The 23,681-nt window shown below is 41.4% G+C and overlaps 1 protein-coding gene and 1 long non-coding RNA gene across 6 annotated transcripts in view; one reads left to right on the top strand and one right to left on the bottom strand.

The window, feature by feature from the left end:
* The window catches only part of LOC130284382 (sodium channel protein type 2 subunit alpha-like), a 226,218-nt gene that overhangs the window by 70,309 nt on the left and 132,228 nt on the right, over positions 1-23,681 (top strand). For 2 of the 5 annotated variants that reach the window (XM_056534671.1, XM_056534673.1), the window contains exons 6-12: positions 2,851-2,942; positions 3,977-4,240; positions 6,731-6,794; positions 7,003-7,144; positions 9,245-9,451; positions 20,434-20,736; positions 21,254-21,628. In XM_056534671.1, coding sequence (XP_056390646.1) covers positions 2,851-2,942; positions 3,977-4,240; positions 6,731-6,794; positions 7,003-7,144; positions 9,245-9,451; positions 20,434-20,736; positions 21,254-21,628 — 1,447 coding nt within the window. Of the gene's footprint in view, positions 1-2,662; positions 2,755-2,850; positions 2,943-3,976; positions 4,241-6,730; positions 6,795-7,002; positions 7,145-9,244; positions 9,452-20,433; positions 20,737-21,253; positions 21,629-23,681 lie in introns of all 5 variants that reach the window. The other 3 variants (XM_056534675.1, XM_056534674.1, XM_056534672.1) reach the window with 3 other exon arrangements.
* On the bottom strand, positions 9,288-20,512 carry LOC130284384 (uncharacterized). The gene is made up of 4 exons (XR_008847010.1): positions 20,376-20,512; positions 15,171-15,205; positions 14,433-14,541; positions 9,288-9,424 (listed from the first exon to the last, which is right to left on the bottom strand). It is a non-coding gene; the product is annotated as an uncharacterized LOC130284384 (long non-coding RNA).

The following is a 23,681-nucleotide window of genomic DNA, read 5'->3' as shown; positions in this document are numbered from 1 at the left end:
CCTATAGAGTTAGGCATGGGGCAGTACTAATGATCAGAAGAAGAATTTCAATCCGAACTATCTCTCTTTCTTTGTGATTAAAACATGTTGTCACCATATAGTCATCTACTATTCTATACCATTGTACATAAGTTATTCTTTATTAGTCAGTTATCAAAGTTGATCATAATTCAATATAACCATGTGTAACCAAAGTGTAGGTTAATCCTTTAATACTGTAATTTAAATAACAAAATAATGTACATGTAGCTTGTACAGATCTTGCATTGTAATTTGTAGTCTATTCTAAAGTCTATAGCTAGAGTTATATTCAGAGCACTTGCCAGTTTCTACTTGGTTCCAAATCTCCTACAAGTCTCTGCTGCCTTATGTATTGCTTATTTGGGTACAAGGTTGTAGTGGCCTACCATAGAACATCTGGGAAAAGATGACTATTTAAAATTTATTTGAATCACATCCCCAGCATTCCCCAAAGGGGCAAATCTTATGGGTTTTATTGTAAAATATTTTTAATTTATTAATGATATGAACTGTGTACAGCATAATCTTAAACAGTATAGGCCGCAATGTAATGAAAAATTGTTAAGTATTGATAGTTTTTTTTCTGGTGGGTCAAGGCATGCCAGTTTAATACTGGGATCATCCTTTTTACATCAAGTACCATACATTAGAATGGAGGTCCCCAAACTTTTTTTTACCTTGTGAGCCACATTAAACTAAAAACTGTCATTAATGGGGGGCAGGGAGAAGTGAGCCCTAAGCTGCCCCAAAAACCTCTCTCCCTGCCTACTTGCCCATCCACCCTAAATGATGGATCAACAACATGGAGCAGGTCCCTTCCTAGTGTTAAAGTGCATGAGCTTTGAAGTCAACAAAACAAATGGAGTACATGTTGGGGATAAGTCAGGAACATAACGGGAATACAATGAAGCAACAAACAGGTACAAGTTCAGAGGACACAGATCATTGTTAATGTACAGAGGACACTATAGATCAATGGTAATGTACAGAGGACACTATAGATCAGTGATCATGTACTAAAAACACTATGGATCAGTAATCATGAACACAATAGACACCCTACTTCAAACATGGAGGGACATCAATACCAAAGCCAAATAGACTTCTAGCCAGCGGGCACCCTCCACAGAGGGATCAGGACACTAGCCTAGGAGGAAACAGAAATACTAAATACAAGCAAACACGTATACAGGCACAAGACTCACTCACTTCTAGATAGACGGATTAGCACAAGGCTCAGAACAGGATTCTATCCTCAGAGTTGCAGGAAAACAAGAACAAAACAGGACTGACAAAACTCACAGTGTGAATATAGACTAAGGCAACACAAAGCAAAATGCAGAACAAACATACAAAGTACTAAAACCTGACAAATGTACTAAAACAAAGCAGGCTAAAATCTATATATCAAACAGGACAGATAACGATGGTTAAAACTCAGGATTATTGCTCAAACAAACATAGCTAAGGTGCATAATAAACAAGACATGGTCAGAGTACAGGTCTAATTACCAGCAGAAAGCAGCACCTGAAGAGGCCTTAAATATCCTCCCAGTGAGGAAGAGTTAACTCTTCCCAAACCAGAGAGAATTTGCACAGAAACTGTTCAGACACAAAAACAATGTCTGAACAGGACCTAAAGCAGAAAAATGCAAAAACACAAAAACGGACATTACAAAAACTGGCAGAGATATACAATCCAATAAAGGCAAAGAAGAAAGAAATAGTTGTTTTGCAAACATTTGCTGATCAGAATTTGACTCTAATATAATTTCCACCAAATTGTACTGCTTGGTAAATGGGATATTTCTGCAATAATTGTATATGGCCATAATTCAGGACTCCTATAGGGACATTGGTTGACCACTGATTGAGGACAATTGCAGTAAGAAAGATAGATTTCAAGTAGCAACCAGCTGCATATTAAATGCAATTAAATTTTGGGATATAAGATGTGCTATAACTCAAGATCAGAACAAGAAATGCACATTTAAGGTAGAGTTACTTCACAGGATGTGGAGATTATATACAGATGTAAAATTAAAGGCGATGTTCAAAGAGTAGCCTAGACTTAAGTCACTTTTTTAAAATTATTAAACGTTAAAAACATAGACGCAATAGCCAACAAATGTTCCTGTAGTAAACTGTGCATGATCTATTTTTACTATGTATTAGGTATGATGCAAGAATTGTACTTTTACAGCTATGTAAGGCTCTAAACATTAACCTACTAATCTGAGATCTATGTCTATTTTAAGTTAAAATTATAAATTTAAACCATATATCATAGTATATCATAGTGAAAATTTTACAGCGGATAAGTACCATTACAGTATATAGTTAAAACAACTGCTTTTTAACTGGGTTCACTCTATGTTAAGAGAATAATATGAGCATTGACTAGGAGTATCCTTTAAAAAGAACATACTCCATCATCACTCCCATAACCTTTCGATTGGCTTCCAAATACAAATTCAATTCCATGGGCTATTTATGACCAAAACGCTGATGCCCACGGTCCCAGAATCCTCCCAATTTTTAATAAACATAGTCAACAGACAATAGACAAAAAGACAAAAAGAAAAGGTCTTAAAGAAAGACCTAAGTAATTATCCTGAATAACTCTGATTTAATCCTACAGGTATGTAACAGAATTTGTAAACCTAGGCAATGTTTCAGCTCTTCGAACTTTCAGAGTATTAAGAGCTTTGAAAACTATTTCTGTAATCCCAGGTAAGAAGTAAGTGGTGTGAGGTGTTAGGCCCCTTGTACATCCAACTGTTTCTTTGTGTCTGTCATTGTGTTTGTGTGTGAACTCCCCTATTGCAGATATGTGACAGAGTTTGTGGACCTGGGCAATGTCTCAGCACTGAGAACATTCAGAGTTCTCCGAGCATTGAAAACAATATCAGTCATTCCAGGTGAGAGACAGGTTAAACACCTAGGCTGATTGCATTTTTTTACTCCATCTATAATCACGTATTGAGCATAAAGCCTTGTTGCTTGCATTGCGATTTATAAAAAAATAAATACAAAAAGCACAAATCTCTTGGCAAATGCTTGGTTTCCAAACGATCTTGTGCTTTTTTGTGTCATGTTAAACATTTAATTCTTTTTTTTTTTTTTAATCAGCCTTAGAGTTTAACAAATTTTTTGCATGGGGCATCGCAATATACCCAGCCTGCGTGATGTTTGTTTCGTTTCTTTCTTTTTTTTTCTTTTGTTAATGTTTCACATCCAACTAACCCTATATGTGAATGTCTTTATGGTTGTTTATGTCATAAAACGTTCTTTTCATCCCAAACAATGCTATGTGTTATGATGACATGTTGATTAAAGAGAAAAAAAATAATGTTATTGTCATAATTTTGAATATTTTTAAAAAGAAAAACTAAATTTAAAAATTGACAAAATTGAAAATGCGGACATGGTAGTTACCGGACGCATGGGCATTGCATGGGAAATATTTAATTATTAGAAAAAATATTTGAAAACAAATTGATGAATTGGAAACAGTTTTATAATATACGATCATGAAAATCAGTGATGATCTTCTTGCCAGAAACTGTAACCTTATCAAAAAATGTACAGTATGTTATAAAATTGTCAGTGTATGTATTGTATAGATTGCAGCACTTACTCAAACTATATGCCTATGGTAGACTTCACCTATAGCATGAAGTGCAAAATGACTTGTTTTCCTACAAAACAAGTGTTTCTTTTTCTTTTTTATTTCTTACAAAAGTTCATGACCCATCCATCATTCACTTCATCCACATAATCAATACAACTATTGCTATTTCCTCCACCTCCTGAGTTTTCATCATATTCCACAATTTCACATACATTGAAGTTTATTTAGGCTGTTGCATGGAATTTAGATCTTACTACAGTCCTCATGTTTCATCGTACTGTTGGCTTTTAGCATACAATGACCATCTGCCTGTTTTTTTAGGTCTAAAGACCATTGTGGGAGCCCTGATTCAGTCTGTAAAGAAGCTTTCGGATGTGATGATCCTCACAGTGTTTTGTCTGAGTGTGTTTGCACTAATAGGACTTCAGCTATTCATGGGACACCTAAGGAATAAATGTGTACGATGGCCCCCAGACTATGAAGCGAATATTACCTCTTACTTTAATGAAACCGCTGGCCCAAATGGTTCTTATATAAACGTAACTCTAAATCCATTTGACAAAGCTGAATACATCCTAAATGAAAGTAAGTATGTGTATTAATCTTTATAATAACTATGCATTCAGTTTCTGAAAGAGGGTTTCTCCATGAGTAAAAGAAAACACCGTGCCGCATCTGTTGGCCATAGATGAGAGGGACAGCTGGTCGTCTATGACAGGTTAGGAAAGTAGCGGTTCCTAGTGCAGTGGCAGCGAGGTTGTTGTAGGTCAGAGGCTTTTTCGAAGAGATGGGTCTTCAAGTTGCTTTTGAAGGTCTTTGATGGTGGGTGAGGGCCGGATGTATTCATGGGGAAGCACAGGCAGTGGTCTACAGCAGATTGGAGATTATGGGAGGGGCGGTATCGGGAGATCAGGTTAGAGATGAACAGAGGGGACAGGTTGTCTTTATTAGTTTCTTTATTATCACTGCCCTGTATGATCCGAAACGCTGAATCATACATATAACACAGGCCTGAGTCATCAAGGTGCTTCCTGTGGATTCTCCCTGCCCCTACTTTCTTGATTAAAGGGGTACTCCGTTGCTGGACATCTTATTCTTATTAGGGGATAAGATGCCTGATCACAGGGGTCCCGCTGCTGCTAAATACCACCCCCCCCCCCACTTGATCTCCCACAGCACCCGGTGTTCTAAACAAACGCCGAGTTCCTGCGGCAGTGGTCATGACATGACCACACCCCCTTGAACCTTCACGCCAGGGAGGGGGCGTGCCGGATTACATGAATGGAGGAGGCGTGGCATGACTTCACAAGGGGGCGTGGTCGATCACGAACTTCGGCTCCGAGCTTTCTGAATGAAATGTTCAGAACGATGGAGCACCGGAGTACCCCTTTAATCGATCTCTCCCTGTATGCATGTAAATATGAATATATCCAGGGTTCAAGTCCTGGGAAAAAAGTGTGGGAACTCACCCAAGATTTCCACTAAAGGGCTGGTCCTGCAGGATTCCTACTTATAGGAACGGTGTTCCTACTGTGGAAAAGTGCAGGAACTTAGTTCCCACGAGTTCCTGCAGGACTTGAGCCCTGCATATATCTCCCTATATACATCTCTCCCAATACCATGATCAGTAGTGTGCAGACAGGCCAGTTGATCTTTGAACTTCCAACTTTGAAGCCTCCATTGATTCCAAATAAGATCATCTAGTCATCTAGCTGTTTCTATGTCTTTATGATAAGCTATTAATGTCAGATTGATGGGGGTCAATTCCTGGTTCTCTCCCGATCATCTGTGTGATGAGGCTGTATTGCTTGTGCAAGACTCCTCCATGTTTGCTTGAGCTCGTCCTCGCAAATGCTGTAATGATGGTGCAAGGAACTGCAGTGTTGTTCTTTTCAATTAGACAGGACAAAACTGCAATACAGCATGTGCAAGGTATGCACCGGTAAACTTTAATGGGGCTGTGGTGCTTACACACACTCCATGGCCTCTATAGGCTGCAATGTTACAATGACCCGGGGTCATTGGAACTTAAGGCATCAGTGTATCGATATTATAACACAATAAATTGTGGAATTGCATGTTTTTAAAGGGTCTTTTGTTTAAATGGCCATTTTAAATATGAGATAACCCCTTTAAAATGCACGTGTTCAAGCATTTTCATTATGTTGCAGGAATGCTGTGCACCACAGAGTTGTAGTTTTGCAGCATCTGGAGGGTCACAGTTTGGAGACCATTGCCCTAGAACTTTTAGCTGTTCCAATGAGTCCAAAAGTTGCAGATATTGTGCAGGTGATAATCCTGCAGCAAAATCTGCATGTGCTATATGGTCTAGACCAGTGGTCTCAAACTGAGGCCCTCCAGATGTTGCAAAACTTCAACTCCCAGCATGCCCGAACAGCCGCTGGCTGTCCGAGCATTCTGGAAGTTGGAGTTTTGCAACATCTGAAGGGTTCCCAGTACTTCAGATTCTTAGAATCCCAGTACAAGCCGGGGTAGATTTAAAGGGGTACTCCACTGGAAAACATGTGTTTTTTTTTTTTTTAAATCAGTTGGTGCCAGAAAGTTAAACAGATTTGTAAGTTACTTCTATTTAAAAATCTTAATCATTCCAGTACTTATCAGGTGCTGTATGTTGTTTGAATTTGCTTTCTGTCTGACCACAGTGCTCTCTGCTGACACCTCTGTCCATTTTAGGAACCGTCCAGAGTAGGAAAAAATCCCCATAGCAAACCTATCCTGCTCTGGACAGTTCCTAAAATGGACAGAGGTGTCAGCAGAGAGCACTGTGGCCAGACAGAAATTCAAAAAGAAAAGAACTACCTGTGGAGTATATAGCAGTACTGGAAGGATTAAGATTTTTAAATACAAGTAATTTACAAATCTGTTTAACCTTCTGACACTAGTTGATTTGAATTTTTTTTATAAAAATTAGATAAAAAATGTTTTTCAGGGGAGTACCCCTTTAAGTGCATGTCCTAAAGTAGAACTGGATCAGTAAGTCAGGATGAAATAGATACATGTGTCTTCCTTTTATTTACAAGATAGATCACATCTTTTTTTGTTTCTTACAAACAGAAAATTTTTACATTGTGCCTGGGTTTAGGGACGCCCTCCTTTGTGGCAACAGTTCAGATGCAGGGTAAGTACTTAGAAAATATAAAATATTGTCCTTGATATGGTGCTTGTAAGGAACATACATTTATCTGGTTTATGTGTCTTTTTTCCTATTAGCTGTGACCCAGATATACAGATTTTTTTCCCCTACATTTATGGGTGAAAAGGCTATTTCTGTCTTTGTTTATTATGCAATATCTCTTGCTGATACATGTTAATGTTCTGTGTTTTAGCCAATGTCCAAAGGGGTTTGTATGTTTGAAGACTGGAAGGAACCCAAACTATGGCTACACAAGCTTTGATACCTTCAGCTGGGCCTTTCTGTCTCTGTTTCGACTGATGACCCAGGACTACTGGGAGAATCTTTATCAACTGGTAAGCAAAGACATTCAACAGTATCGTTGCTACAGTAATCTGACATCATCATTCAGTGTTGATATGTTCTCTATGTATCTTTATAGATTTTAGGCTCAGTATTCTTATTAGGCCGCTTTCAGAAAAGCAGAATTTGGCAGTATCTTTGTGTCTGAATTATGACAATGTTATCCATATTATAGCCACAAATCCAAGCCCTTCCATGGGTCATAGGCCATAGCTCCATATGATGCTTTTCGATTAAGCTGGCACTTGACTTGCACCTGCACTCTGGACACAATAATTTAGCTGTATTACGGACTCCTCACTCCTCTGAAACCAGCTTTTGGGTACGTTCACACGAGCGGAGCCACAGCGTATTTTACGCTGCAGATCCACCACTGAAAGACCCCTGCATGGTGCCTTTATATGTGCCTGTTTGGAGTGGCAATATGCTTTACATGTGCCTGCTCAGAGCAGCAATACGCTGCTATGAGCAGACACACTGCTATGTGCAAGTCGCAGTGCACATGCGCGGTGTACTCGCACACATCGAGGCCGCTCCCCCTGCTCCATAAGCTGCCGCGGTGTGCGAGTATACTGTGCATGCACGCTGCGACTCGCACATAGCAGTGTGTCAGCTCATAGCAGCGTATTGCTGCTCTGAGCAGGCACATGTAAAGCCACCATGCAGGGTTCCTTCAGCGGCGGATCTGCAGCGTAAAATATGCTATGGGTCCGCTCGTGTGAACGTACCCTTACAGAGCCTGAAATTGGCTGCTTCTCTTTACAAAATCACAGGTCTTAAAGGGGTACTCCAGGGATCTATACCCATAGCCCATCCTTTTCTTCTCAAAAACCTTTAGAGAATTTAATTGTCTAAATATTATTCATTAGCTATGTAGAGCAGTTTCCCTTATTTCAGTTGTCACTAACATGCAGGGATTGAGGAAAAGACTTCATCCTGCCATCCACTGCGTCCCTGTACAAATCCAAATCTGAAAGCAGCCCTCACCCTTCTGAGAGACAAAGGCCACATGTTGTCTTTCTTTAGTGCAGAGAGCTGGGAGGTGTGTGCAGCCTCAGCCAATCACACAGTTTATCTCTGGGGTGAGGGCTGCTGGACAGCAGTGAGAGCAGAGCTGCAGTGACTGCCGAGAAGTAAAATCTTGTCCCCAGGCACACAGCTCTAAATAAATGCCCTATGCAACTTGCTGAAGTTTACAACATAAGTTTTAGTAAATTTGGAGGGCGTGTAAGGCCAAACCCCTTTTTCAAAGTTGATGAGGATGGAATCGCATACCTTTTGATACCTGAATGCAAAAAATGTATTATAAGGTCTCCTCTTACAGTTTAATAATACATTTCTGGCTGTCTGCAGATGCCACTAGGGTAAAATCCATATGCATTAAACTCCTGAGGTCTCAGTAGCTGTGGTTAGAGACCCTAATAAAAAATATACAGTGAAACATCTCTAAAAGACTACCTCTTTTGGGAAGACCCCTAGGCCAGATTTTCAGTGATAAGTATTCATCCCAACATACATCGTGCATAGTGGCTATTTTATTTGAGAAGACAGCCCCCATAGAAGGCAACTTTTGAATGCAATTTTGGGTGGTCTTCTAAAAGAGTTTTCACTATATTCTGAAATGTATTAGCACATAATTGTGTCCCTAAAATGTAAACTTTTACTTAAAAGGGGTGTTCCAGTTAAAGGAAAAAATTTAAATGTGAGTTGATTTTATTAAGAAAAAAAAAAAAGCATACTCACTTGCCCTGATCCCTTGCAGCTGTCTTTCTAATGGCTGCCGATGCCTGCTGCTTATCGCTGCTTCCTACTTCGTCTGACATTTTGTCCTTACAGGCACTGCCCACACAGCCAGCCACTAGGTGGGGAGGGTCACTGCTGAAGGCCAGTGATTAGCTGAGCATAAACAGAAACCATAAAGGAGCAGGGAGCAGGGACTGGGGGCTATCAGATATCCCTGAAATATTGTCTGTCACAGTACTAAAGATTTATATTTTAACCAATGAAATGCAGATCATTTCCAATCTTGAAAACAATAAATGTAAAAAGATAACAACATGTTAACAATTGGTCAATGATGTATTTTTCTTTAGACCCTACGAGCTGCTGGGAAAACCTACATGATCTTCTTCGTATTGGTGATCTTCTTGGGCTCCTTCTATTTGGTGAACTTGATCCTGGCTGTGGTTGCCATGGCCTATGAAGAGCAGAACCAGGCAACTCTAGAAGAAGCTGAGCAGAAGGAAGCTGAATTTCAGCAAATGATGGAGCAGCTGAGAAAACATCAAGAAGACATACAGGTCATATATCGAGAATCGATATTGTATGAGTTTAAAGGGGTACTTCGCCCCTATACATCTTATCTCCTATCTAAAGGATAGTGGATAAGATGTCTGATCGTGGGGGCCTGCTGCTGGGGACCCCCGCGATCTCTCCTGCAGCACCCCTGTTCATGAGCTGCACCCACGTGACATCACGCCCTGCCCCCCTCAATGCAAGCCTATGGGAGGGGGCGCCATCAGACATCTCATCCCCTATCCTTTGGATAGGGGATAAGATGTCTAGCGGGGAATACCCCTTTAAGATTGACATTTGTATTTTACAGTAACATAATACTGCTTACATCTAGGGTTAAAGATGTCCATTTCAAGAAAAAAATTCACTATTCCTAAATGCACCAAATGTGTTAGCAGTGTGCCTATCAGTGCAATTATCTTCTTTACTATGACTGGGGTAAGATACTGGCGTAGAAGTGGAACACTGTGCTTAGCAACCATGTTCAATGATCAAAAGAGTTACAGCGAGTTACAGGAGTTACAGCTCTGACTTGTTCTGCTGGAGAAGGATCCATCACAAAGGGGTTTTGCAAAATATAGAATATTATACTGAATTATAGTTAATAGATAAGTTCCTTGATCCTTTACAAATTTAAATCAGATGCCAAATAAAAATAGAATATGATGGCTGATACCTAAGAGAAACCTTCTGAAATGAATTTTGGGAGGTTCGTTTATCTCTACTGCCCACCATACTCAATGCTTACTAGTCAAATGTGATAATTGGAATATTATGGTTGATTGCTTGATGAGTTTGATGAGAAAGCTTGAACTTTAAATTAAAGGGGTACTCCGGTGAAAACCTTTTTTTTTTTTTTTTTTTTTTTAATAAACTGGTGCCAGAAAGTTAAACAGATTTGTAAATTACTTCTATTAAAAAATCTTAATCCTTCCTGTACTTATTAGCTACTGAATACTACAGCGGTAATTCTTTTCTTTTTGAAACACAGAGCTCTCTGCTGACATCACGAACACAGTGCTCTCTGCTGACATCTCTGTCCATTTTAGGAACCGTCCAGAACAGCATATGTTTGCTATGGGGATTTTCTCCTACTCTGGACAGTTCCTAAAATGGACAGAGATGTCAGCAGAGAGCACTGTGCTTGTGATGTCAGCAGACAGCTCTGTGTTTCAAAAAGAAAAGAATTTCCGCTGTAGTATTCAGCAGCTAATAAGTACAGGAAGGATTAAGATTTTTTAATAGTAATTTACAAATCTGTTTAACTTTCTGGCACCAGTTGATTTAAAAAAAAAAAATAAATACCCCGTTAAGCCTTCAGATCAGTGTTTCCTAAGTACGGTCCTCAAGAACTCCCAACAGATCATGTTTTCTGGATTTCCTTAGTCTTTCACAGAAAGAAGGTAAAAGGTGCTCCTTGTGTAGGATCTCAAGGATAACAGGGTGGGGGAGGGGGGGAACCAACAGCAGCTTACCAAAGCAGGCTGTTTGAACTCACGCACAACAATGGAGAGCGTGTGGAATTATCAGTAGATCGACCGCAGCCTTCCTGGAAATATCTGATCAAGAAGGTGACTGGGAATGCAGGAATAATATCGGCGCTGGACGAATGGCTGAAGCAGGACCACAAGTGTAAAAACCAGGCCTGTTTATTCAGCAGAGAGGCAACGCGTTTCGCTGCGCATGCGCAGCGAAACGCGTTGACTCTCTGCTGAATAAACAGACCTGGTTTTTACACTTGTGGTCCCGCTACCTACATTCATCCAACGCCGATATTATTCCTGCATTCCCAGTCACCTTCTTGATTAGTCTTTCACAGGGGATATAACTAATGTATCAGGCATCAGCACAATTACAGGTGTAACTCGAAAAATGTGAATATTGTGCAAAAGTCCATTGTATTTCATTAATGCAACATAAAAGGAATGGAAGCAAGAAGTGCTCCAAAATCTCCTGGTAGATGGATGTGTTGACCCTGGACTTAAAGGGGGTCTCCACTGGAAAACATTTTCTTTTAAATCAACTGGTGCCAGAAAGTTAAACAGATTTGTAAATTACTTCTATTAAAAAATCCCAATCCTTCCAGTACTTATCAGCTGCTGTATAATACAGAGGAAGTTATTTTCTTTTTGAACATCCTTTCTGCCTGACCACAGTGCTCTCTGCTGACACCTCTGTCCACGCCAGGAACTGCCCAGAGCAGGAGAGGTTTGCTATGGGGATTTGCTCCTTCTCTGGACAGTTCCTGACATGGACAGAGGTGTCAGCAGAGAGCACTGTGGTCAGGCAGAAATGAAATTCAAAAAGAAAAGCACTCCCTATGTATTATACAGCAGCTGATAAGTACTGCAAGGATTGGGATTTTTTAATAGAAGTAATTTACTAATCTCTTTTACTTTCTGACACCAGTTGAATTAAAAGAAAATGTTTTCCAGTGGAGTGCCCCTTTAATGAAGCACAGTGGACCAACACAAGTGGATGACATGGCTCCCCAAATCATAGTAATTGGAGCGGCGGGGGGTGGGGGTTTGCTTTTGGGTTTTCATGAACTGTAAGCCATTATCATCACAATTATGACAAATCACAGCTTGAGCTATCTTGCTTTGCATGTAATGAGTCTTTCTCATATATTAGTATCACTTTTTTAGTAGCGTTTCTGAAATAAATGAACTTTACACGATATTCAAATTTTACGCGTTTCACCTGTATATCACCTTTGGAATACTAAGGACATCCTGAAAACATGACCTGTTTGGAGGACCGCACCTGAGAAACACTGCTTTAGACACATGCACATAGTCATTCTCATGAAAACTAAATAGTTAATAGTAACTGGATGATTAAATACCAGAAAAACAAGGGTTCTATGAGTAAGGCCGCCAGATATGTTGTATGTGTGGTAGTCCGACCTTGAGAGAAGGGACAATTAGTCTCTTCTAATCCAAGAGGGTCACCAATGATTATGAGGGCTGAGGGATGTTTTCTTGTTATCGTATGAGAAAATGCTGTGTATGTATCCAAAACAATATAATCTATGGTGTATATCTAGTGTATAAAATGTGGGTTGCCAATTTTAATCAATTGACTTTGTACCAGTTTATCTGTGTATTCGTTAATGTAGCTTTTCTCATTTAGCCAAATTATATAGGGGGGGATCAAAAGTTTGGGCACCCCAGGTAAAAATGTATATTAATGTGCATAAAGAAGCCAAGGAAAGATGGAAAAATCTCCAAAAGGCATCAAATTACAGATTAGACAGTCTTATAATATGTCAACAAAAGTTAGATTTTATTTCCATCATTTACGCTTTCAAAATAACAGAAAACAAAAAAATGGTGTCTGCAAAAGTTTGGGCACCCTGCAGAGTTAATATCTTGTACTGCCCCCTTTGGCAAGTATCACAGCTTGTAAACCCTTTTTTCAACCAGCCAAGAGTCTTTCAATTCAATTCAGGTATCTTTGCCCATTCTTCCTTACAAAAGTCTTCCAGTTCTTTGAGATTTCTGTGCTGTCTGTCACGCACTGCTCTTTTAAGGTCTATCCATAGATTTTCAATTATGTTGAGGTCAGGAGATTGTGAAGGCCATGGCAAAAACTTCAGTTTATGCCTCTTGATGTAATCCCCCATGGATTTCGAGGTGTGTTTAGGATCATTATCCATTTGTAGAAGCCATCCTCTCTTTAACTTCAGCTTTTTTACAGATGGCATCAAGTTAGCATCCAAAATTTACTGAAATGTTATTAAATCCATTTTTCCTTCTACTCGTGAGATGTTCCCTGTGCCACTGGCTGCAATACAACCCCAAAGCATGATTGATCCACCCCCATGCTTAACAGTTGGACAGAGGTTCTTTTGATTAAATTCTGTTCCCCTTCTTTTCCAAACATACCTTTGCTCAGTCTGGCCAAAAAGTTCAATTTTAACCTCATTGGTCCACAGAATTTGTTTCCAAAATGCATCAGGCTTGTCTATATGTTCATTTGCAAAGTTCAAACGCTGATTTTTGTGGTGAGGACGTAGACGAGGTTTTTTTCTGATGACTCTTCCATGAAGACCATATTTGTACAAGTATCTCTTTATAGTGGAATAGTGTACCACAACTCCAGTGTCTGCCAGACCTTTCTGGAGGGATTGTGCAGTCAAACGTGGGTTTTGAATAGTTTTTCTCACAATCCTGTGAGCTGTTCTGTCTGATATTTTTCTTGGTCTTCCAGATCTTGCTTTAACCTCCACTGTTCCTGATGACTGCCATTTCTTAATTACATTCCGAACAGAGGATATTGACATCTGAAAATGTTTTGCTATCTTCTTATAGCCTTCTCCAGCTTTGTGAGCGTCAACTAATTTCAGTTTCAGATTTCTAGACAACTGCTTAGAAGAACCCATGGTGCTGATTGTTGGGGCAAGGTCAGATGAGTCTGGGCATTTAAAACCTTTGAGATTGACATCACCTGGTCTTCCCAGATGATGATTGAGAACAATCCATAACATAACAATCCAGGTCTCAGCTTTGCAAAGGGGGCAGTGCATGCTATAAATTCTGCCCAAACTTTTGCAGACACCATTTTTTTGTTTTCTGTTATTTTAAAAGTGTAAATGATGGAAATAAAATCTAACTTTTGTTGACATATTATAAGAATGTCTAATCTGTAATTTGATGCCTTTTGGAGATTTTTCCATCCTTCCTTGGCTTCTTTATGCACATTATTACAATTTTTTACCTGGGGTGCCCAAACTTTTGATCCCCACTGTACCTCTTATCCTAATTTGGACCCACACAGGTAACCTGTAAATGGATACTTATGCAGATCACTGTATTATAAATTCCTGGTATTTATATCTGTAATATGGTGTTCATAGACTACTAAAGGCTCATACTAAGCTACTCGTAGATCTATAATAGATTCACAAGACTTGCTAGGTGCATATACCATTTGAGAAATTGCTGTACTGTAAATACCAATAAAGAAACATATAAAACACACCTCCAAAGGAATAGGCAGGATCAAATAGGCGCTTGGAATCTTCTTAGTACAAAAGAACTTTATTACCATAATGCAACACGTTTCACAGGATATCCGCTTCATCAGGCATCTTTTGTTTTAAAGAAACATGGCTTTCTGCATTAATATCGCGCTTGTTAATACATGGATTTGTAGAAAATGAAAAATTGTTAAATGGGCACTTTCAGATACAAAAACTTTTGATATGTTGTAGAGCATGCAAAACCAATAGGTTTTGCAATTGCTTTCATTAGAACATTTTCAGTATTTCATACTGAAAAAGCCTGTTAAACAATTATCCCCCCTGCCTGCTTGGACACATACTAGTCCTGCTGTGTCCATGCATCATCACCTATGTCATGGACACACTTCTTTGATTGACAGCTGTGAGCGCAGGGCTCAGAGCTGGAGGAAAATCCCCCCACTGTCAGCTTGTGTCCCGCTTCTGTCAGTGAGGAGAAGCTGGGAGTTGTAGTTTTGTTAATGCTAGGGGAGATGGGAGCAGACAGCATGCTGGGGGAGGGGACGGAGACCTGCACAGTGAGGAACTAGTGAGCTAAATTAAAAGTGTAATTAAAAGATAAATAAAGGTGCAAGACACATAAAAATTAGATGTACATGGTCAGGATTAGTTACTGAGTGATATATTAATAACGTTTTTTTTATTGGATCTGATGGTTACGTTTTAAATACACAACTTTTTAGCAATTTCATACATACATATGTAGTAGTTTATAGCAAGTGAATCCAATGACCTAAAGTAAGAAAGAAAACAAAAAAGATTATAAATTGGTTTTCTCACCTCACAAAGTAATAGCATATCACAAGATCATTCCATCAATTTCTGAGTGGTGAAGATTTGACTTCTGAAACCCCACTGATTGAACAACCCGAGGATGAAGGGCTGAGACACTTTCATAGCTTTCCCCTGCCAAGTTGTGCCTCAGTTCTTTGCACAGTCAATGGCCCAGAATGTCATTGTGTGCCAGACAAAAACTTGAAGGGGTTTCATTACTAAGCCAGCACATTAATGTGTTAAAATATTATGTGATTCTTTTCTGTAAATTGAAGCTCTGCGTTGAAGTGACTTAAAAGGGTATTACGCTGCTCAACGTTTGGAACAAACTGTTACAAACACTGGAGTCGGGAGCTCATTACGTCATAGCCCTGCCCCCTCATGACATCACACCCCGCCCCCTCAATGCATGTCTATGGGAGGGTGCATGACGGATGTCACGCCCCCTCCCATAGACTTGCATTGAGGGGGCAGGGCGTGACATCATGAGAGGCAGGGCTATGACGTCACAAGCTCCCGCTGCTGGCTCCAGCGTTCGGAACAGTTTGTTCCAAACGCTGAGCTGCAGAGTACCCCTTTAAGGCAAACCTTTCAGCAGCTTTTTCAAAGTTAAGCTGCTGGTTTTGTGATGTAGGTCAATTATTACCCAATCTATATATTTGCTATGTATGTCCCAGGATTATCCTTTTAGATATTAACCTGTGCTGTATGTCAGACGAGGCATTGGGGCATTACCCAGCAGCTCAAGGAGTTGTCTTTCTGCATTTATCTCTTTCTGTACTGCAAGTACGCCTCCTGCCTGATGCTTGACAGGCCTCCGTGCTTGATTTCAGCCAAGCTTGTGCTAAGGAGAGTTGTCAATTATCAGGCAGGAGGCGTACTTGCAGTGCAGAAAAAGATGAATGCAGAAAGACAACTCCTTGACTCAGAGTTCTGGGTAATGGCCAATGTAGCGTTCAATGCTCGACACTGAGCTGCTGTGTAAAACCTCAATGACTCCAGGTACATCACTTAGGCTGCATTCACATCTCGTTTTTACACTATGGGTGCCGGATCCGGCTGGGGGAGGGGCAAACTGATCCCGTACCCCAGCCGGACGAGCGCTGAACTCCATTCACTTTAATGAGCCGACCGGAGTCAAATGGTGACTCCGGTCGGCTAATTTTTGACCCGTATGCAGTTTCCTGACCGGACCTAAAACCATAGTATACTACGGTTTTAGGTCCGGTCACAAAACTGGATACGGGTAAAAAATGAGCCAACCGGAGTCACCGTTTGACTCCGATCGGCTCATTAAAGTGAATGGAGTTCAGCAATGGTCCCATAGTCACCCATAGTGTAAAAACGAGATGTGAATGCAGCCTTACAAAGTTTAATATCTAAAAACATAATTCTCAGTCTCACTTATGATGTATATGTATAGAATGGGTATTAAATGATCACACTGCCTGCAGATTCACTTTGAAAAGTTGCTGTCAGGTTAAGATGGTTGTCTAATTTAGAAAGCCAATTTCAATTCAAATTTTTCTAAATTATATATGCACCTAGAAAATCCTTGCAAATCCTGTATGGCGATATTATTGAATCATGAGTTTTGCAGATCTGAATAGAGATCTAGATAGGTGTCCTCTGTTTAGGAATCTTATCATTTGAAAGCAAAGAGAGATCTCTGTAAATAAATAAATAAGACATTTGTGTAATGCAGTGTCTCTCAACCAGCCTGCCTCCAGTTGTTTTGCGAAACTACAACTCTTAGCTGTCCGGGCATGCTAGAAGTTGTAGTTTCGCAACAGCTAGGGGCGGGCTGGTTGGGAAACACTGCATTACATAGACATCTCATTTATTTTAAAGGAGTACTGCAGTGTTAGACACTTATCCCTTATCTGCAGGATAGGGGATAAGTGTCTGATCGCGGGGATCAGACTGCTGGGACCCTCCATGATCTCCCGTACGGGAACCTGGCATTGCCGCAGCTCTGCGCGGCTAATGCGCGTGTTGTCGACCTCAGTGAAGTCGACAACACGCCCCCTCGTGCATCCCCGCCTCTCCCATAGAGATACATGGAAGGGGAGATTTTGCCTCCTGCACGGGAGAGCTGTGGCAGAGCTGTCACTGCAGCAATTGTCTGTCTGTCTCACAGCAGGGCTCTGTGCAGTGAGGCTCTGTGACACACTCTGTAAAGTGAGGCTCTTTGACACACTCTGTGCAGTGAGGCTCTGTGACACAATCTGTAAAGTGAGGCTCTGTGACACACTCTGTAAAGTGAGGCTATGTGACACACTCTGTACAGTGAGGCTCTGTGACACACTCTGTAAAGTGAGGCTCTGTGACACACTCTGTGCAGTGAGGCTCTGTGACACACTCTGTAAAGGGAGGCTCTGTGACACACTCTGTAATGTGAGTCTCTGTGACACACTCTGTGCAGTGAGGCTCTGTGACACACTCTGTAAAGTGAGGCTATGTGACACACTCTGTACAGTGAGGCTCTGTGACACACTCTGTAAAGTGAGGCTCTGTGACACACTCTGTGCAGTGAGGCTCTGTGACACACTCTGTAAAGGGAGGCTCTGTGACACACTCTGTAATGTGAGGCTCTGTGACACACTCTGTGCAGTGAGGCTCTGTGACACACTCTGTAAAGTGAGGCTTTATGACACACTCCCGGGGGGAGACATGTGACCAGACATCCTTGTGTGGGAGCGTGATCAGGGAAGAACCTGCTGTAGAGAAACGTGCCCAGGATCCCCGCATCTCTACCCCGATCTCTCCACTCTCACAGCAAGGAGATATTTTGCTATCGGGGTAGAGAAATGTTTCCAGGAAGCTGCTGCAAAATACTCAGCAGAGGCTGCACCCCCCCAACCTCCCCCCCCCCCCCCCCCCCAACAACAACTAATACTATGGAGTGGGTTCTGATAATTCAGCACTTTTGATCAGCTGTGCGGTCACATTTGGCCGCAGGGAACCATTTTCTTCACTACGGCAGCTTACACAGCAGGATGATTGACAAGCCAGGAGCCTGCACAGAGCCCTGCTTGTCAGGCCGTTACTTCCTGCATTTGGTCTCCTCACAGAGACACACATGCAATAGCTGCAGGGACAGCATTTTTCCCCCCAAAATATGCAAATTTTTTAACCAATGTATATTACAAATATACATATAATAGTATTATCTACATTATATTAAACATTTTTGTTAACGACAAGTACATGTTTAATGTAATATTTACGGGGGCACCTTTACTACAATGCACTATGATTTAGTCTGAATTCTCAGTCATTCAAGGTTTCCACAGGTTGGCATGAGCCACAACTACACTTTTTTCTTCAAACTACACTGCTCAAAAAAATAAAGGGAACACTTAAACAACACAATGTAACTCCAAGTCAATCACACTTCTGTGAAATCACACTGTCCACTCAGGAAGCAACACTGATTGACAATTATAGGCAATTAGCAAGACACCCCCAATAAAGGAGTGGTTCTGCAGGTGGTGACCACAGACCACTTCTCAGTTCCTATGCTTCCTGGCTGATGTTTTGGTCACTTTTGAATGCTGGAGGTGCTTTCACTCTAGTGGTAGCATGAGACGGAGTCCACAACCCACACAAGTGGCTGTGGTAGTGCAGCTCATCCAGAATGGCACAGCAATGCGAGCTGTGGCAAGGAGGTTTGCTGTGTCTGTCAGGGTAGTGTCCAGAGTATGGAGGCGCTACCAGGAAACAGGCCAGTACATAAGGAGATGTGGAGGAGGCCATAGGAGGGCAACAACCCAGCAGCAGGACCACTACCTCCGCCTTTGTGCAAGGAGGAGTACTGCCAGAGCCCTGCACAAATGTGCATGTGTCCACTCAAATGGTCATAAACAGAGGGTGGTATGAGGGCCTGACATCCACAGGTGGGGGTTGTGCTTACGGCCCAACACCATGCAGGACATTTGGCATTTGCCAGAGAACACCAAGATTGGCAAATTCGCCCTGTGCTCTTCACAGATGAAAGCAGGTTCACACTGAGCACATGTGAAAGACGTGACAGAGTCTTGAGACGCCATGGAGAACGTTATGCTGCCTGCAACATCCTCCAGCATGAGCAGTTTGGCAGTGGGTCAGTAATGGTGTCGGGTGGTACAGCCCTCCATGTTATTGCCAGAGGTAGCCTGACTGCCATTAGGTACCGAGATGAGATCCTCAGACTCCTTGTGAGACCATATGCTGGTGCGGTTGGTCCTGGGTTCCTCCTAATGCAAGATAATTCTAGACATCATGTGGCTGGAAGGTGCCAGCAGTTTCTGCAAGAGGAAGGCATTGATGCTATGGACTAGCCCGCCCGTTCCTCAGACCTGAATCCGATTGAGCACATCTGGGACATCATGTCTCGCTCCATCCACCAACTCCACATTGCACCACAGACTGTCCAGGAGTTGGCAGATGTTTTAGTCCAGGTCTGGGGGGACATCACTCAGGAGACCATCCGCTACTTCATCAGGAGCATGCCCATGCGTTGTAGGGAGGTCATACGGGCACGTGGAGGCCACATACACTACTGAGCCTCATTTTGACTTGTTTTAAGGACATTACATCAAAGTTGGATCAGCCTGTAGTGTGGTTTTCCACTTTGATTTTCAGTGTGACTTCATATCCAGGCCTGCATGGGTTAATAAATTTGATTTCTATTGATAATTTGTGTGATTTTGTTGTCAGCACATTCAACTATGTAAAGTTTCATACGATTAGTTCATTCATTCAGATCTAGGATGTGTTATCTTAGTGTTCTGTTGTTCCGTTTATTTTTTTTAACAGTGTATAAAGCCATTATGAAAGTCCTGTATCTCCATGGCCTTCCTCATCTTGAAACTTACTATATATTGGCTTATTTACTAACCTTCTCACTTATATAACCTCATCTTGGCATTTATTCAGATAGCTTTATTGACTAAGTGAAGAGAAAGCATTGATTTAATTGCAAGTATTGGTTACTGTAATGTTTCTCTAATGACTTATTGATTTTTGTTTTCGGGGAAAGCCTGCTCTTTTGTTATGATGAGCTTCCTGTGGAGATTTATTAAAGTGTGTGTGAGTGCAAGGGAAAAATGGGGGAGTTGCCCATAGCAATATATCAAGATCCCAACCATTTTTTTTTTCTAAATTAATAACGATATCACTTTGTGCTTCTTTGTCCTCCATTAGGCAGCGGCTTTCGCAGCTCAAGAAGCAGCCCTTGGCTCCAGAGAGTTTAGTGGTGGAACTGGTTATGGTGGACTCTCAGAGAGTTCATCTGCAGCTTCAAAGTTAAGTTCAAAAAGTACCAAGTTAAGCTCAAAAAGTGCCAAGGAAAGGAGAAACAGAAGAAAGAAACGTCATCAAAGAGAGAAAGGGGATGGAGATGAAAAGGGCGATGACGAAAAGTTTCACAAGTCCACATCAGAAAGCAACCTGAAAAAGTTCCTCTATGATGGAATTAGATTAACAAAGACCTCATCACCCCATGAGGTATCTTTTTTTTTTTCATAAACTTTTTGTTTTAATATATAAAATACAAAAAAATTAATTTTCATTTTAAATAGAATGTAATTTTTGGAATTATATATGTTAGTGGGATTTAAAGGTGTAATCCGCATCTAGACATCTTATGCCCTATCCAAAGGTCCGGCCCGACACCCAAGTAATCTGCTGCATGGAGCAAACTCCGCTCCATACCGGATTATGAGTGACCACCGGCCATCACACTCCCCCACGGCCGCCTGAAACCTAGCACAGCAAGACGTTCCCGCAGCCGGACCAAACCATCACCCCCCCACCCTTCAAAATGCACAATATGACTGTACTGTAGCAAAGCTTTAAAGCATTTATCCTTATGCCCACATTATATGTCCATAAGGCAGTGTTTCTTATATGATTGTTGTAGTTCTGAGACATTTGCATTGCATATCTTGGTAGTCTTGGGTGTTGGTTTAGCCACGGTGTGTAAATGATATATCTAATATTGTTTCTTTTTCTTATTTTAAAGTCTCTGCTGGATGTCCGCAATGATGTCACACCAAGGCGCAACAGCAGGACCAGCATACTCAGTATGTTCCTAGGCCGTGGGAAGGATGTGACATCAGAAAATGACTTTGCCGATGACGAACATAGCACATTTGAGGACAATGAGAGTAGACGAGGATCCTTGTTTGTGCCTCACAGACAAAGACGGGGAAGTAACCTAAGTCAAGCCAGCAAGGTGTCAAAAACCCTGCCAGTGCTTCCAGTGAATGGCAAGATGCACAGCACCGTGGACTGCAATGGAGTGGTCTCTCTGTTCGGTGGCCCTTCTGCTCCAACATCGCCTGCTGGACTACTACTGCCAGAGGTGATAATAGATAAACCAGCTTCTGATGACAATGTAAGGAAGTTTCAAATAGTTAAGGCATGGTAGCCTTTGTAGAGTGCTTCCACCAGGAACAAATAATTGGTTGGTCAAGCTTTGAATGTGACTGCTTTTTGCAAGGCCTATAATGTACTAACATAGTTTATCAACATTTAGTAGTATACACTAATTCTTGGTTCAACTAACAAGGTATGGTTTGATACATATATTATCGCTCTTTAGTTTACATCTAAGAGATAGCGATCTTCAAATAGAATAGTGTACATCTGACCTCCTAAGTTGCATATAAGTATAGGTGGAGGTTCTTTGTTTACATACATATAAATTGTCCATTTACTAGACTGTAATGTTAATGGCCTAATAATGGCATGTGATTTTTATCCAATTGGGAGGGTTTTGACCGCCAATCACCTGCCAATCACTTGTATGGTTGAGCTGTTATGTGATGCATTTCTAGACACAGCCACAACCAAATGTATGGCATTATGTATGGGTAATCCCATTGGGGTTAACAATGAGTCTATATTTACACAATGTATTTTCAGTTGTATTTGTACACATTTTTCTAGATAAGGCTGCATTCACATCTCGTTTTTACATTGCGGCTGGGGAAGGGGCAAAACGGGCTCTCCCGTACCCCAGCCGGACCAGCGCTGAACTCCATTCACTTTAATGAGCCGACCAGAGTCAAATGGTGACTCCGGTCGGCTCATTTTTGACCCGTATGCGGTTTCCTGACCGGACCTAAAACTGTAGTATACTATGGTTTTAGGTCCGGTCACAAAACTGGATACGGGTCAACAAAAATGAGCCGACCGGAGTCACCATTAAAGTGAATGGAGTTCAGCGCTGGTCCGGCTGGGGTATGGGAGAGCCCGGTTTGCCCCTTCCCCAGTCGGATCCGGCACCTGTAACGTAGAACCGAGATGTGAATGCAGCCTAAGCAAAGTTTAAAACATGGCTCCCAGCCCCCTCCAGTCAAAAGAAGCCAAATACATTTGCATAACTCATTCTAAAGGGGTACTCCAGTGGAAAACAATTATTAAACAGATTTGTAAATGACTTCTATTTGAAAAATCTTAATCCTTTTAATACTTATTAGCTGCTGTATGCTCCACAGGAAGTTGTATTTATTTTCTGTCTGACCACAGTTCTCTCTCTGCTGACACTTCTGTCCGTATCAGGAACTGTCCAGAGCAGGAGAGGTTTGCTATGGGGATTTTCTTCTGCTCTGGACAGTTCCTGATATGGACAGAGGTGTCAGCAGAGAGCACTGTGGTCAGACAGAAAAGAACACCAGAAAGAAATCCAAATTTCTCTGTAGTGTGCCGCAGCTGATAAGTACTGGAAGGATTAACATTTTTAAATAGAAGTAATTTTAAAATATGTATAACTTTCTGGCACCAGTTGATTTAAAAAAATAAATAAAAATGTTTTCCACCGGAGTACCCCTTTGACTTTAATGGGACTGACACAAACAGCGTAGGCCTGCGTGTTATGCTCTTTATGTAATTCCCTGCCAAAAACAGGCTGCATGGGGCCGGGGAGCCCTCCATTTCAGCATCAGTGACAACCACATCTAGGGGACATTTATGGCATATTGACCTTTACAGCCTATTGGTTAGGCTATAGGAGTGGCGGCCTGTATGTCATCTTAGTGTCAGTCAATGGGAATTGACTGACTATGGCAGCAAAGCCATAAAAATACTGTAGTCCAGTGCTTTCCATACAGCGTGTCACCAGCTGTTGCAAAACTACAACTCCCAGCATGCCCGGACAGCCGTTGGCTGTCCGGGCATGTTGGGAGTTGTAGTTTTGCAACAGGCGAAGGCCTACCGTTTGGAAAACACTGCTGTAAAAGAGGTTGCACTACTAGACACAGCTCATGGAGAGAAAGGGCGCCGTTTTTGAGAGAGAAAAAAAGCAGACCCTTATTTTTCTTATCCTGAACAACCCCAAAAGTAAGATTGTTTTTGTTGCCCATAGCAACCAATCAGCTTCAGCTTTCATTTCTCATCTTATATAGCTCTGGTAAAATGAAAGCTGAGCTGTGATTGGTCGTTCAGAG

The sequence above is a fragment of the Hyla sarda genome, chromosome 8 (assembly GCF_029499605.1).
Source record: "Hyla sarda isolate aHylSar1 chromosome 8, aHylSar1.hap1, whole genome shotgun sequence".
Lineage (NCBI taxonomy): Eukaryota > Metazoa > Chordata > Amphibia > Anura > Hylidae > Hyla > Hyla sarda.
The sequence above is the reverse complement of the archived record's forward strand: the minus strand, read 5'-3'. Positions and strand labels throughout refer to the sequence as shown.